This window comes from Schistocerca serialis, chromosome 8 (assembly GCF_023864345.2).
Source record: "Schistocerca serialis cubense isolate TAMUIC-IGC-003099 chromosome 8, iqSchSeri2.2, whole genome shotgun sequence".
Taxonomy (NCBI): domain Eukaryota; kingdom Metazoa; phylum Arthropoda; class Insecta; order Orthoptera; family Acrididae; genus Schistocerca; species Schistocerca serialis.
In genome coordinates this window covers 404,991,519-405,006,109 of record NC_064645.1, presented here as the reverse complement: position 1 = coordinate 405,006,109, position 14,591 = coordinate 404,991,519, and the positions used below count along the sequence as shown (strand labels likewise).

The window sequence follows — 14,591 nt, the reverse complement described above, 5'->3', positions numbered from 1 at the left end:
ACAAATCCGCAAGTAGATAAGGGTTAATTTGACAAATAAGTTGCTTGCTTACATGGGCATTAACATAACACACAAGGAATCTCATCGTGGTCAAAATATAGGAATGTGGTGCACTATTGGCTGTGAGAGAAAAACAGGCCTTATTTTTTCCCAGCAAACAATTAACATTGAGAGGTGGCCTATGTGGAATACATTCTGAGTTCCGTTTACAATCAGTTAACTGAAAGAGCTTCCCTGACTTTTCAGCAGGGCTTTGTGACAGCACTCACAGCTGGCGTCTGATTATATGGTCCCATCAGTTCCCCCAGTTTAACCCCATCGATTTCTATCTCTGAGGAACATTAAAAGAGAACTTTACAAAGCAAATCCACACACTCCAGATGGAATTAAAATTAACATTAGTCAAGAAATTTCTGCAGTTTCTCAGAGGGAAGCGCGAAGTGCAATGAGGAATTTCCTAACCGGTTGTCAGAAATCCCTGAACTACGATGGGCTGATGTATCCCTTTCTTAATATACGAGAGTAATTTACGTTTCTTATTTTAAGCTGTTATGTTATGTAGGTTAGAGAAAAATTACGCGACAAACCGTAGGCCTACCATATTTACTGCAAGCACCTTGTCACCCACACGGCGGACGTAGCCGCCAGCCTTGTTGGCCAGCAGCACTTCACGAAAGCGGCTGCGTTCTCCCCTTATACGAACAGATCACGTTTAAAATGTAACAGGCCGGTATTGATGGCATTGGGGGAAGTAGCTATAAAAATCTCAAGATATTAGTAAACGATAGCAAGGCACAAATGACAACATTAGATCAGTGGAAGAACCTACGCCTTTTTTTCTGTTGAAATTTATTCGGTAGACAGAATTTTTACTACGTGATATTTGTTTGTGAACTAAGAATGCAAGACGAGAGGGAACAGAAGACGGAATGAGACACGACTAAATGCGTTTACGAGTCTTAACTATGTATAGCTGAAATCGCCTACAATGTTCTTTACAAACGTATCTACTACAACACGTACAAAATTGTGTATTGTTATTATTTCAAGTTCCTTAAATTATACTTATTATTTGTTTTGTTGGTTATTTAAAGTCTTTATCCAGAAATTATTTGCTTCCTGTGCTTATTTGATTGTTAAAAAAAATTAAAATAAAATAGTAGGCCGCTAAATACATATACACAGAGTCAATGACGTTGCGTTACATTAATTCGAAGTTGTGATCTGTATCTGAAGAATAACCTTTGATTTAAAACTGATAAGTCACTGTGTATTTTTCTTCTCGATGATTCTGAGACCTTTAGAATTTGACGATATACCTATGAACAAAGTGCGTCGTTCGCACTTCGCAGTCATTCTTGAGTTGTCAGTGGTCCTTGACAGAGCTAATCAATTTTATGTTGTTGTTTTGTGCCGATAAAGTGTTGGCTATTACGGCGGAGCGCAGCCGTAGATAGCAGTGTCATTCATAATATTCCGGTTTGTTGTGGTATTGGAGACTCCAATTTCCATATTTTGTTGCGTAAAACTACGAATCCTAATAGTTTTGCGCGTTTTAAAATTTTGTCAAAATGACTTCGGTAATTACCATTCCCAGTAAATTACCGCTGCTTGTTACTAATGATGAAGTGCTGCTGCCGGGGTCATCGAAAAAATTTACCATAACTGACCCGAGCAAGTAAGTGTGAATGGTCATTGAATTGTTAAATCAATCCCATCCAACGTGATAACATGAGATATTTGGTGGTTGTCTGTATCACAGAGATAATGAAATTAGGCTGAGATAATGTCACTGAATGTAAAATTTGTAACCCATTCTTTAGCCAAATTTCTGTATACAAAACGTCTGTTTATTTATTTATTTTGATCCATCTTTGAGCATTTCTATGGAATCGATGGCGTCATAGGGAATTTACATACATTGTACAAACACATTGTACTAGTAGTAATACAAGGCACATAAATTATACACTAGAGACAAATTTATTAACTTTACAGTACATAGAAAATAATATACAGAAGTGTCAAATAACCCATTGTGTTACTAATTTAAATACAAAATAGTTTATAGTTAATTATCTTTACAATAACAAGATGATTCAAATCTGTTAGTTACCTTAACCTCGCTTTTGCATGAAGATGCAGAGAATGCAGTCCTAGTTACATTATTTATGGTTTAAGCAGAGATGACACATTCATAAAGGCCTGTCAAAACTGCCGTGTTTTATCTGCTTCCTGTTCATTGCGTATAAGACCACAACAACAAGAAATCTGTTTCCAATATGTTCTTTTTAGTTGTGTTTAGAGGTTCAGCTAAGTAGCAGAATTGATCATCAGCTGCCCTGTTATGATAACTTAAACGTAGAAGTCCTCAATTCCATGCTAATATGTAAATGCCTTAATGTTTGTAATAAATCATAAAAGTGCGTTTGAAACAAAATGTGATACACATACAACAAAACAAAATATAAAAATAACTTACATATGAGGACAGAAATCTTCATCTTCATGTGTGATCTTTTACCACAGGCATAAAGGATACTGAGAGTTCCCAGAAATACAGTAGTAGTGTTCATTAGTTTCCTCCCCCCCCCCCCCCCCCCCATTTCCCCCCAGATAACCATGCACATTAGTACGCCGCTTTCGAGATTTGGGGAGGCTTGCGGGCCCCATATCGAATCTGCTGGGGGATTAACAACAAGGGCTGGTGTGTTGGCCAGCCTGGTTGTAGTGTTTAGGTGGTTTCTCATATCAGACTGGGTGAATACAGAGCTGGTACGCACATTCCACCTCAGTTGCTAGCTTTGCAAACATTTTGAATACATGCTCATATTTTCACATGGATAACACTAGACACACAGATGAGGTACACCATTTCCATTTGGGGGTGGGGGCAAAAGGGATGGTGACAGGAAATGTGCTGAAATGTGTTATTAATAACAATTGCAGTTGATTTTAGCAAGCTATAATGTTGGCCCATTCCTGTTGTTGATGGAGCTGGAATGACAGAAATAATGTATTGGTCTGGAATCGATCAAACATCCTGCTCCGTTGGCCAATAGAATGAATATGCAGGTCAACTGGGGTGCATGAAACTAAGACATAATTTTTTTTGTCTGAAACTTCAGAGACATTACCAGTCCACCATTTTCCATTAGTAAATCCAGGCAATGTATTGGCCTGGTCATAAGGCTGCAATATTTCTGTGAGAAACTGTTGTTTGACTCAGCATTTGCCACAAAACAATTTGTGTCATTGGATACTGTTCTAATACAAACTTGCTTTTCATTTAATGGCACAAAGTGATGATTCTCTCTTGTTCCTGATACTGTGCAGTCATTTTTGAACCTTTCTGCCTGCTCAGTTTTTGATGCTTTAATTTCTTCTTTTGAAACAAAAATGAATTGGATTCCACTGATATTATACTTTTTGTACAGTATTTAACCAAATCAGTTTGTATCAAAATCTGGTCTCCAGTTGGTCTTTGAAGGCTTGTTCTTTCTGTAAGGCACTTTACAGTTCTTCCAACTCCCATCACATGGTGGTTTTCCATGGCTTGTAGCAAAAAAAAAAAAGTTCCATTCAGTTGAGATTCCGGAGTCGTTTTGATGGTGGCAAAGAGTCAGAAAATATTTTAGTTCTGCTGACCCATCACTGAAGTAGTAAATATGTATGATTTTTCCAAGGTGACATTTTGGATCTCTTATTAATTTCACTATAAAAGCATGTACTGTGATTGCCTTATGCTTCGGGCTGTCACTTATTACACAGTAGCTGATGCTGTTTGTGTCCAAGTTATTTCTGAAGTACACAACAAATGGGTGTAAAGTTGCTTGGCTGTTATTGCAGTGAAAACTTTGAGCTGCATCAAAAACCATTAATATGATGAATTTTTGGCTTGAGGTTTTCTTTTATGCTCTTTAGGGCTTGCTTAGCAGCTTCACAATAATGAAGAGTGGAAAGCTTGTAAATTTTTGAAATCAGATCTTCAATAAAATCCTCAGTGGTTATCTGCTTTGCTTGTAATGTATCTCTTTCAGCGTGCACCCACTGTTTGCACTTATCGATATCATCTGGCCCACTGTCTTCAAAAGTGCTTTCTAAAAACTGTTACAGAAGTTCTTTTCCTGGACAGATTTCACACTGATGAAGCATGTTGTCTTTGTATTCCAAATCACACATTGTTTTAGCAATCACTTTTTTCTAATCTTGTTTAATTGGACAGTTTGCAAGCATGAATTTTACATATTGGTGTAAAGTGCAAAAACAGACTGAGTGGGTTGCTGCAGCTCCTACAGTGGTCACCATTTTGGCCTCAATTCACAAAATTTGGAAAATCCAATTTCAGGCACATGCTGATGTCGATATACTGCAGACATTTATTTCAAAGTCTTCAAAAGAAGGTATTTTTGCATCAAAACTTCCTTTCCATCTATTCTAAATGGTATACAGTCCTTTTTACCTGGGCAAATTTGGCTAAATTTTTCGTTTTGGAAAAATGTTATCACTTCTTCATTTACAGCATCTGGAATCCTTGCTACACTTGTTCTTAGGCAGAGCTAATGCACAGTTTTCTGCCTTTAACTTCCCTCTGCTTTGTCCATCCTTTCTGAAAAGCCAAGTCCTTGCATTGTCTCTTTTGTAGTCCAGCTTTGAGCTACTAATGTCAAAATCTGCCGTTTTTCAGGCTGCCTTGACAGTTACAACTTTTCTTTCAATTCTTTATTCAGGTGCTTTTAATCTTCACAATCAGGACATGCCTTACTTGTACTAGATGTTCGAGAATCTGTGGGGTCGAAGCTCTCAGCAGCAGCAGTGTTATTCACAATTGCCTCTTGAGTTATGCTTATTTTTTTATTTTGAATAACCTTTGGTATACCGTGTTGATACTCTCTGAAATTTTGGAGGGGAGACCCCATACGCAATTATACTTGTATCGAGTAATTCTGCTGGGTGTAACTCTGCTTCATCCTCTGATTGGGATGAAGAATGACAGAGATCTTTGTGCTTTTCTCGCTGAAATTCTTTTTCTACAATTATACAGATATTCTGACCAGATTTCCCATTGCTTTGTCACATCTTTCAATTGCTTTGCTGTTTCTATGTTAACAATCTGCAAAACCCATTTTTGGAGTTGAAATTGTATGCATGGACTCCACAGCATATGGCAATATATAACAAATTAATGGGGAAACACATATGTAATATGAAACCAGAAATTTTAAAAATGTGGCTACAGCAGATTCTGTGGGAGAAATTCTACTACTCAACAGAAGAATTCATAGAGGATGAAATGATAATTTGAGCAAAGAGTAATTAAGTGTTAGATTTTATTGTACGTGTGTATAACAAAATTGGGAATAACAGAAGCGTCCGATTCCACCCCTCTGCTTTGACCAATAACGTCACCAATATGGCGGAAACCACCATTCACAACAACTATCATACCGCTCCTATGACATCATCACATAAACATGACAAAAAAAAAAACACGATAATAGATTGAAAAACCACCAAGCAGATCCTCCAAAAATGTAACGAAACTAATGGGACAAATGGGGGGAAATTGGGGTTTTTTGGGTGGGGACAAACTAAATATAAACACACACCACTACACCAAACGACAAAAAACATTAAAATAACAAGACCCCACAACCTTCCCAAATTCCACTACGCACAAAATCCACTGGAATCGATCACTTCCATTGACCTTTATAGGTCAACAGAAACAACCGATACCACACTATAAATCTCAAAACTTTCACCACCACCCCACTTAATCCTACCCCCCCCTCCCCACCCCCCCAAAGAAAAAAGCCTAGAAAATCGAAATTGGAATCAAACACTTCCCTTGACATGTCAACAGCAATTAAGCCTCATTTCTTCACGACACACTGAACACTTCATGACTTCAGTCAACAGTCCGAATAGCTTTAGAAATTTTGTTAGAGACAACACACTGTCCCCCATTATCACCGACAACTGAAAACTGTTGACCTTGTCAGTCATATCCATACCTACCAAAGACATAAACAAAGCAATTTACCAAGATTCACATACGACGAACAGAAAAAAAAAGATTACAATAACCTTGACATAACAAAACCAAAATCGTTAACTCACTGAAAAATATTCCGCTGAAAGCACAGTCACTACCGATACCACACATGTGCAATGCTACCACGCAAATGAACCCCATACACCACATGACACACTACCCATAAACACACCACCAGAGAGAACCACCAACCACAACAATGCGCCACTCAAACTAAACCAAAAACATCACCTAACACACAACACATAAACACACCACCAGAAAGCACCACTGATCACATCAAACTGACACCTACAAACATTCCACTCTCACAAACTAAACTCCATGCTGTCATCATGTCACACACCACAACAGCCTTACGTCACGGGTCAAAGCCAATGGGTGGAATCGGATGCTTCCGTTTACCCCAAAATTGTATTGTTATGTTGATGATGATGATTTATTTATTTATTTTTTTTTTAAACATCAGTTGTTCTTTCTTTATGGTGCAATTGTGCTGCAGATTTGACGTGTCTCCGGTACCTGAATCAAATGATGTAGATTTTGTATGTTATGAGGTAAACACAGCACAATTCACAGAATAGTTCTGTACATGAAAAGTTTTACAATAGGATCTCTATAGTGAAGAAATTCATACATATTTGTGCATTTTCAGTAAGACTTATTTCACTTCTTCGGTTAAGTAATTCTTGTTCTACTGAAAATTCTTTGATATGTTTGAAGCCTTGTTGGTGTGTGTATATGTTTTCAGGTGACACACAGAATTATCTGCAAGGCCAGTGCTACATGCCATTGAAACATCTTTGATATCCATTAAACTACAATTCAGTTTTTACTTCCAATTGTCTTTGCTTTCAGTATTTGATAATGTTAAAGTTCTGTGTATTTACAACAGGGAAAAATTAAACAGTCAAAGATTACAAAAACTTTCATAGGGAATTGAACAGAAAAAGACTTTAAATGACCAGATAAACATTTCTAAAACTTCAGACACCTTCAAATAATTTGTACTTCAGTAAAAACATGTTTATGTAGTAATGAGAACAGACTTTACATCGTATAAAAAAGCACACATTAAATCTGAACATTCTGCACTACACAAAACTGTGCTTCAGAACCATTGTTGAAGCTTGTTTTTATACTCCATTGTTGCCACTAAACTTGTCTGTCTCAAAAACAAATTCTTCTGATCAAACAAAGTGAGCGCTTTTCAATGGTGACAATAAAAATCCGATTTGAGTGATCCCTTGTGAGATATGACCTCTTTAAAATGAGCCAAAATTGAGTAATTAAATTTTTAGTAGACTTTGAACTTAGATAACTCGGTTATTATTTGTGCACTCTAAGTGCCACTTACAGAGCTTTGTGACACACTGACAGGCTGCAGATGAGTATAGAATCAGCTTCAGAAAGGTATCCTTTCAGTAGATACAAGCTGATAAAGTATGATTAGAATTTGTTACAAGAAGAATTATGAGCCACTTTGATGGCACATTATCATGAATTTACCATAATTTGACCTTTAGTTCTGCAACTAAGCTATTGTACCCCAAAAGTTGAACAGGATCACGAAGTTTCAGCATGATGGACTTTCAGATCCTGAGGAATGATAAAACGAAGGTGATGATTTTTAAATTGTAAAAAAAAAAAAGCTTTACAAAAAGGTGGTTAGTAGCCCAACCATACTACTTATGGAGCTGTAATTTGGCAGGGCTTCATATAAGTTCTGTATGTACATCTTGTAAAAATGTCATCAATATTGGAGAGGGTCAAGTGGGGACTCTTAGGCCACTTAACATGGAATGACCTTAATTTAGGAACAGGAGCCGAAGAGAACCATTGAAAGAAAAAGAGCTTGTTTCTTTTTAATATGGCTTCTCTACTGATTACTTAAACTTTTAATTTGCACCTTTTTAAAGTATAAGTAGAGTATGCCAAATGACCTTAGTAAGTAATGCAGCGATGCTGTCATTGATGATAGGTGTTTTGAAGTGATTGATTATAACTATCTCTGTGAAATAGTAGGGCTTGTTACTGGAAGTTATAAAATGTGAAATATGATTTCCTTATCAGGGTAAAAAAACAAAAACAAAAAAGACCTTGTACAAACTGACTACTGTGACAGTAATAGTAGATGCATATTGAAATGAAATGGGAGGTTAATGCTTGCTACATCTGTGGTGTTTCATAAGATGATCACAATAGGAGATTCATGTGAGCTGTTTGTTGTTTGTCACCCATGCCAAAATGCTGTGATTGGCTTACTTTGATGAGTTTTACAATGTGCACCACCAGTCTGATTTCAAAGTAATCATCTCTCAGAGACATGGCTCAAGCCAAACATCTCCTCTGACTCCATCTACATGCTTCTAAGTGTTAATTGTATAACTATGATGCCCTACAAAAGTGCTGTTTAGGTACTTCATTGCAGGATATAAACAGTGAGCTGACACTGGACAATAAAGTCTGCAAATTAAGTCACAGAGGTATTGCTTTGTATGACAAATGTGTCCCTAAACATTCTGTCAGAGTGAAGAGAGCTCCTACTCCATGGCTGGCTATAGAGCTGCACCAGATAATGAATAAATGTGATTCTGCATGTAGAAGATTGAGGTGAAATCCAACTCCAAAACTACCGTATATGAATTATACAGAAAACTGTGAAACAAACTGAAGCAAAATGTGCATAGTGCCAAAATCATGCATGCCTGCTCTGTTGTAGGCAGATTGTTGAATTCTGCAACACTATGGATGAGACTGTACAACTTCTGCATAGGAAAGGCAAAATATGATAGTTTTATAGCCACTGCAGATGATTTAAATGATTTTTTTCGTGAACAGCAGTCGGTTTCCGAGCTGTGAAATGAATTGTTTATTATTTGGTGATTGTTTCCAGTATGAATTCTGGAAACAGTTCCAGGCTGTGGCTAAGCTATGTTTTGGCAATATTCTTTCTTCCAGGAGTGGTGCCCTGCATGGTTTGTAGGAGGACTTTGTGAAGTTGGGAAGGTAGGAGATGAGGAACTGACAGAAGTGAAGCTGTGGGGGTGGATCATGAGTTGTGCTTGGACAGCTTAATTGGTAGAGTACTGACTTGTGGAAGGCTAACGTCCCAGTTTTTAAGTCCTGGTCCAGCATACAGTTTTAATGTACGAGGAAGTTTCAGATCAGCACACACACTGCTGCAGATTGAAAATGTATGCTGGAGATAACATTCAAATAATATCTGCGCAGTATAACTAGGCACTTTCCTGTACATGGAAAAATTGTTGGAAGTTGGGTGACTTTTGGCAATTACTGGTTGACTACTGTATGGTTATGCTTCCAGCACTCTGTGAAAAGTGCTAAGTTATATTGTCCGTATAGTCCATGCAAAACTTCCTGCATTCACATTTTTAGTAGTTTTTGGGATTGTCTAGTAACATGAGAAACAAACATTGTGAACTGAAGGTATAGCATAATTGGAAGCTGTTAGTATAAATCAGACCCATCTGGCTTTTTAAGTAGCAGTTTTGCATTTTAGGTAGGAAGGATAATAGCAGGGAATGGTAAAATAGTTTTGAGGTTTCATGACAAATGACTCTGGGCATACTTGCCACTTGCTACTATGCAATATCCATTATTCTTTTTGTGTTTCTTTAAACTTATACATCTGCCTGTGTGTTGGGGCTGGATGCAAATTTGGTTTGGGAAGATTCCACCCAAACTCCATCAGAGTCAACTGCCTTCGCATGCCCCTCTCAGGGTATGCCTTCACTGTTGCCAAAGATTTTGATTAAACTTGTCAAACAGAATAGCATCTAAAGGAAGCTGCCGAGATGAATACTCTGCAAAATTAACTGTGGACACGGAACAATTAATTGGCTGTGTCACAACAATGAAACCGCTTCCAGAATATGTGGTTCACATTACAAGCACCATCTGTCCTATTGTAGATTCATCCAGCCTACACTCTTCAGAACTACATAGGAGACAGCCAATTTTTGAATTGAATAAGCAGCCGTGCTCTGCAGACAGTAGCCATTGTACAGCCTTGCAGAGTACCACGTAGTGAAACAGTCAGGCTCATGTGTAGACATGTTGGTAAAAACTCCCATCCTTTTGGATAAGGAGGGGGGAAATGCAGCATTTCTATTGTCCTCAAGAAATTTGAAGCCAAATTTATATATTAAATTTTAGCAAACAACCCTTAATTAGTTGATTGTCTCCACTGCTGTTTCGGGGATCCTTGCACATTGTTGTAGACTATATACCATATACGACAAGACAAACTGATGATAAAATCGGGTTGCCAATGAGGAAAAAATCACACATAGGTACAAATAAATGTATTTTATTTTTGTTTCCTAATGTAAATCCAATTTCTTTTCAGAATGTGAACTGAACGAGATTGTTGAATGTTGTCACATTGCCATTATTTGAGATAAAAAAAAATGCTATCAGCTATAGTGAAGTAGAAAAAATTGCATTATAAATTAAAAAAAAAAACACAAAATACTATTATTTTATGAAGTATCAAACTTACTTGAAACAATTTTGTAACCCCCTCCACACCCCTCTCCAGAGGATTTACAAGTCTTTTGCGAGTATGTGCATGGTGAGCATGGGGTTCCAACCCATTGCAGTACTTCTTTCTTTCATGTGCTGCAATTTTGCTCTCTGTGTGATTTTTCTAACAATGGAAACTCCAGTTAGTAAGATTAACAGTGTAGGAAAAAGACAGATTGCTACTTACTGTAAAGAAGACACGTTAAGATGCAGACAGACACAATTAAAAGACACTTACATAAGCTTACAGCAACAGTCTTCATCAGTAAAAGACACACACACGCACGCACGCGTGCGCGCGCACGCAAGCAAGCAAGCGCACCTAATGCGCACATGACCGCTAACTCCAGTAGGTGCTTAAAATTGTGTGCATGAGGTATGCTTGCTTATGTGTCTGAATGCTGTGTGTGTGTGTGTGTGTGTGTGTGTGTGTGTGTGTGTGTGTGTGTCTTTTATTGATGAAGGCTGTGGCTGAAGACTTATGTAAGTGTCTTTTAATTGTCCCTGTTTGCAACTATATCTTTTTTTTTCTGACTTATTCTCGAGGACAGAGCCCCTGGTGCCAGCCTAGTTCACTTGTAGTATGTTGATTCTGGCTTCTCTCTCTTTGTACCCTTATTATGCACCACACAACTTGGTTAACTTATGTTCAGTCCCCACATATGAGCTTGACCAACACCTTTTCAATTTTTATTACAGATTGCGTGAGCCCTGTGGGAAAGATCGGCCAATGCCCAATATGTTACTCAGTCCATGTTGTTGGGCAAGGGGGGAGGGGGCGGAGGAGGGAGAGGGGGCGTCAGGTACCCATATGGTGTAGTCCCCTGACCATGCAGGGATTGTACTGTTGCTGCATAAACTTCATCTCCCTGTGCATGCTGAGGAATAGATGCCTGTACATTTGGAGGCACCAGAACTCTGGACACTAACCCCCACACCAAGTGGGCTCTGCTTTGGCTGGGGAGTAAACACTGGCACATTCTTCCTCACTTACAAGGGGTATTCGCATCCAGAAAATGTTAAAATCATGTTTTACCATTACGATGTGAAGCTATAGTTTTCACTCTTAGTGTGGTGTTTTAAACATCAGTGCTTTGGGTGAATGAATGTTAACCAGGTGTACATATAACCCAATTTGTGGAGACTGTGGCTGGCCACTTCACAAATATTCACCATGCCTGCTACCATTCGTCTGTGTCAGTTGCAGGAATGAAAAACCTCCCCAATACCCGAAGTGTGCTAATGTACTGAAGAAATGTGAAATCTAGGAATAGAAGTCACAGATTGCCACCTCATATTTTGAAGCTAGGAAAAAAGTGATCATTTGTATCCAGTTTCACTATTGTGGGCAGGTCATCAGCCAGGCTATATTTAGTCCCTTGACATTGACATCTGGTAGTCTCACAATTAAACTTGATGATCATGGGGAAATAGGCCCTCCACTCTCTTGTTCTCTGTGGCAGCATCTTTCACAACAATTTCCTGCACCCGTCTGGAAAAGCAGCATCCACCTCCGGCATCTACTGGTGGCGGGGCTCCCTCTTTCGAACCCTGTCCCTGGAAATCCACAGATCAGAGGCTCGACATCAGCTAGTGGTTGAGTTAGCCACAGACTGGGCGTCCCAGGGATGCCTGCTCGTCTTTCATTCCTTCATCCATAGTTGATAACCCCTCTCAAGATTCATGACTACTGAAAGTTGTGAAAGAGAAGAAGAAGAAGAAGAAGAAAAATCCTCAGGAGAACGCTTCTCTGGTGAATTCAGTGATGACCACCTCCAACCCTTCCAGGTTACTGTGAATCGTGTCAGAGCTGTACTTGCCCCAAGAGAACTTCCTACAGGGTCTATACATTGATTTGTACAGATGTCATCAGCGAGTGGATTCTCCTCCCTGCTATGCTGGAAGCAGAGTGCAAATGACCTTAGCAATCACCATTTGTAGTGTTCGTTTACGTCCAGGTAGGGCACTTACTTACCTGGAGATGACCACCTTAATCCAACAACTCTTCCCTCCTTTCTCCCTAAGTGGGGATTTCAATGTGTCGGATCTTCAACTAGTTTGTTTGGAAAGCAGCTTGTCAATCAGCAAGCTTCCTACCAGATGACACCCTCTAACAGGAGGTAGTGTGCATTGAAATCTCCCTCTCCTCAATGAGGGGACTCCTACCCACTACACCACTAACCATGATGTCTTGTCAGCTGTTGATCTTACAGTTTCTTCCCCCAATCTTGTGACTTCACGACAGTGGTCACTACATGATGATCTTTGTGACAGTGACCACTTTCACCAATCTTGCTACTCCTTTGTCCCTAGCCAACAGACGATTTAATTTGTTAGGCTATTCAGATAGCCAGCTGACAGTTTTTTCAGTTTTATACCTTTGCTGTCACCCCCCCCCCCCTTCCCCTCCCTGCCTATCTGCGAGACTGCATTGATGAGGTTGTGAGAGACATCTCCAACACACCACTAGAACTGCTACTCCTCCTCTTACAGGTCCTCTCTGCCACTGGCTGGTAACCATGATGGACCAAAGACATTGGAACAGCTATTGAGGACTGTTAAAGAGCTGGCAACATCTCAGGCAACAGCCTTCATAGACCACCCTCCTCAGTTTTAATTGGCTTCACACTAAATGTCAGTATCTAATTAAACACAGTAAGAAGCAATGCTGGGATTGCTATATCCTCCTTGGTAGCATATACCTCTTCATTCCAGGTACGGACCAATCTTCATAATATTCTGGGCTGCCAAAGATCAGTAACTGTTCCTGGTCTCTTCTTTCATTGTAGTATTTGTACAGATGTGCATGCTGTTGCTGAACACTTTGCAACTCACTTCTGCTCTCTCTCCTCTCCCCTCCCCCTTCCGTCACACCAAATTATCTAATGAACCTTTTCCTGACGTGGAACTGCTTGAGGCTCGTGGCTCATCACACAGTATGGCCCCAAGCCCTGATTCAGTTTATAATCGGCTGCTTGCCCAAAATATGAATTTTACCAAAGACTCAATGTATTCAGTGTCTTCAACTGTGTTTGGCTAGAAGGTGTTTTTACCTTTAACAATGGTGAGACAGTATCATTATCCTAAGTCGTAAACTGGGCAAAAATGCCCTGTCCCATTGAAAGTTAATGACTGATCAGCCTGACCAATGTGTTGTGCAAACTGCTTGAGGTGATGAGCTCCCATTGATTATGCTGGGTTCTTGAATCATGGGGTTTCTGTTCATCTGGCTAAGTTGGAAACAGCAATTCTACAGGATGTTTCTAAATGTCAGCACCTCATTGTAGTCTTATTTGACTTATACAAAGCCTCAAACACTGCTTGGTGCCATCATATTTTACTTATGCTGCATGAATCAGGCTTTTGAGGCTCCATACTCACTGGTTGTTTTGGGTTAGAATTAGCACAACACTCAGCCCACATATCCATGCAGAATGTTACACTCTTCCTCATCACTTTCAGTGGGTTTGTGGCATCTGTTGGAACATTGGCCACGCCTGCTTTTTATGTTGGTGACTTTTACATTTTGTACAGCTCCCAGTCTGTAGGCTTGGCTGGATACCAGCACTTGGGCAATATCTGAAGGGTCTGCAATTGGACCCTTTCCCATAGCTTTGAAGTCTCATCTGCAAAAATGAGACTCAGTAATTTGTGTTGTTGTACCATAATCCAGTCCTTAGCCATATTTGGGTGTCTTTCTCTGGGTCATCTGCGTATCCCTGGGAATGAACTGATCAACAACTTGCATTGAGAATAGATTACTTGCCCAACATTCCATTCGGTTTTATGATCTCTGCCGCATATCTACAGGTGCAAATAAAGTTTCTCCTGACTCTTAAGATGGAACATCTGGTGGGCCACAGCCCCCTCTAATAAACTCTGCAGTATCTGGGAGGCTATTGTTGCATGGAACTTCTCCCTCCATTCTTGCCAGAAGGAATCCATCATCCTATGTTGCCTCCGCACTGGTCATACCAGATTAAGT

At 39.4% G+C, this 14,591-nt stretch overlaps 1 protein-coding gene across 1 annotated transcript in view; it reads left to right on the top strand.

Annotated features, from left to right (window-relative positions):
• The first annotated feature begins 1,260 nt into the window (after positions 1–1,260).
• LOC126416352 (lon protease homolog 2, peroxisomal-like) overlaps positions 1,261–14,591 on the top strand; it is a 107,820-nt gene continuing 94,489 nt past the window's right edge. The window contains exon 1 of the mRNA XM_050084030.1: positions 1,261–1,678. Within this exon, the coding sequence (XP_049939987.1) occupies positions 1,572–1,678 (107 nt within the window). The 5' untranslated portion in view covers positions 1,261–1,571. The remainder of the gene's footprint in view (positions 1,679–14,591) is intronic.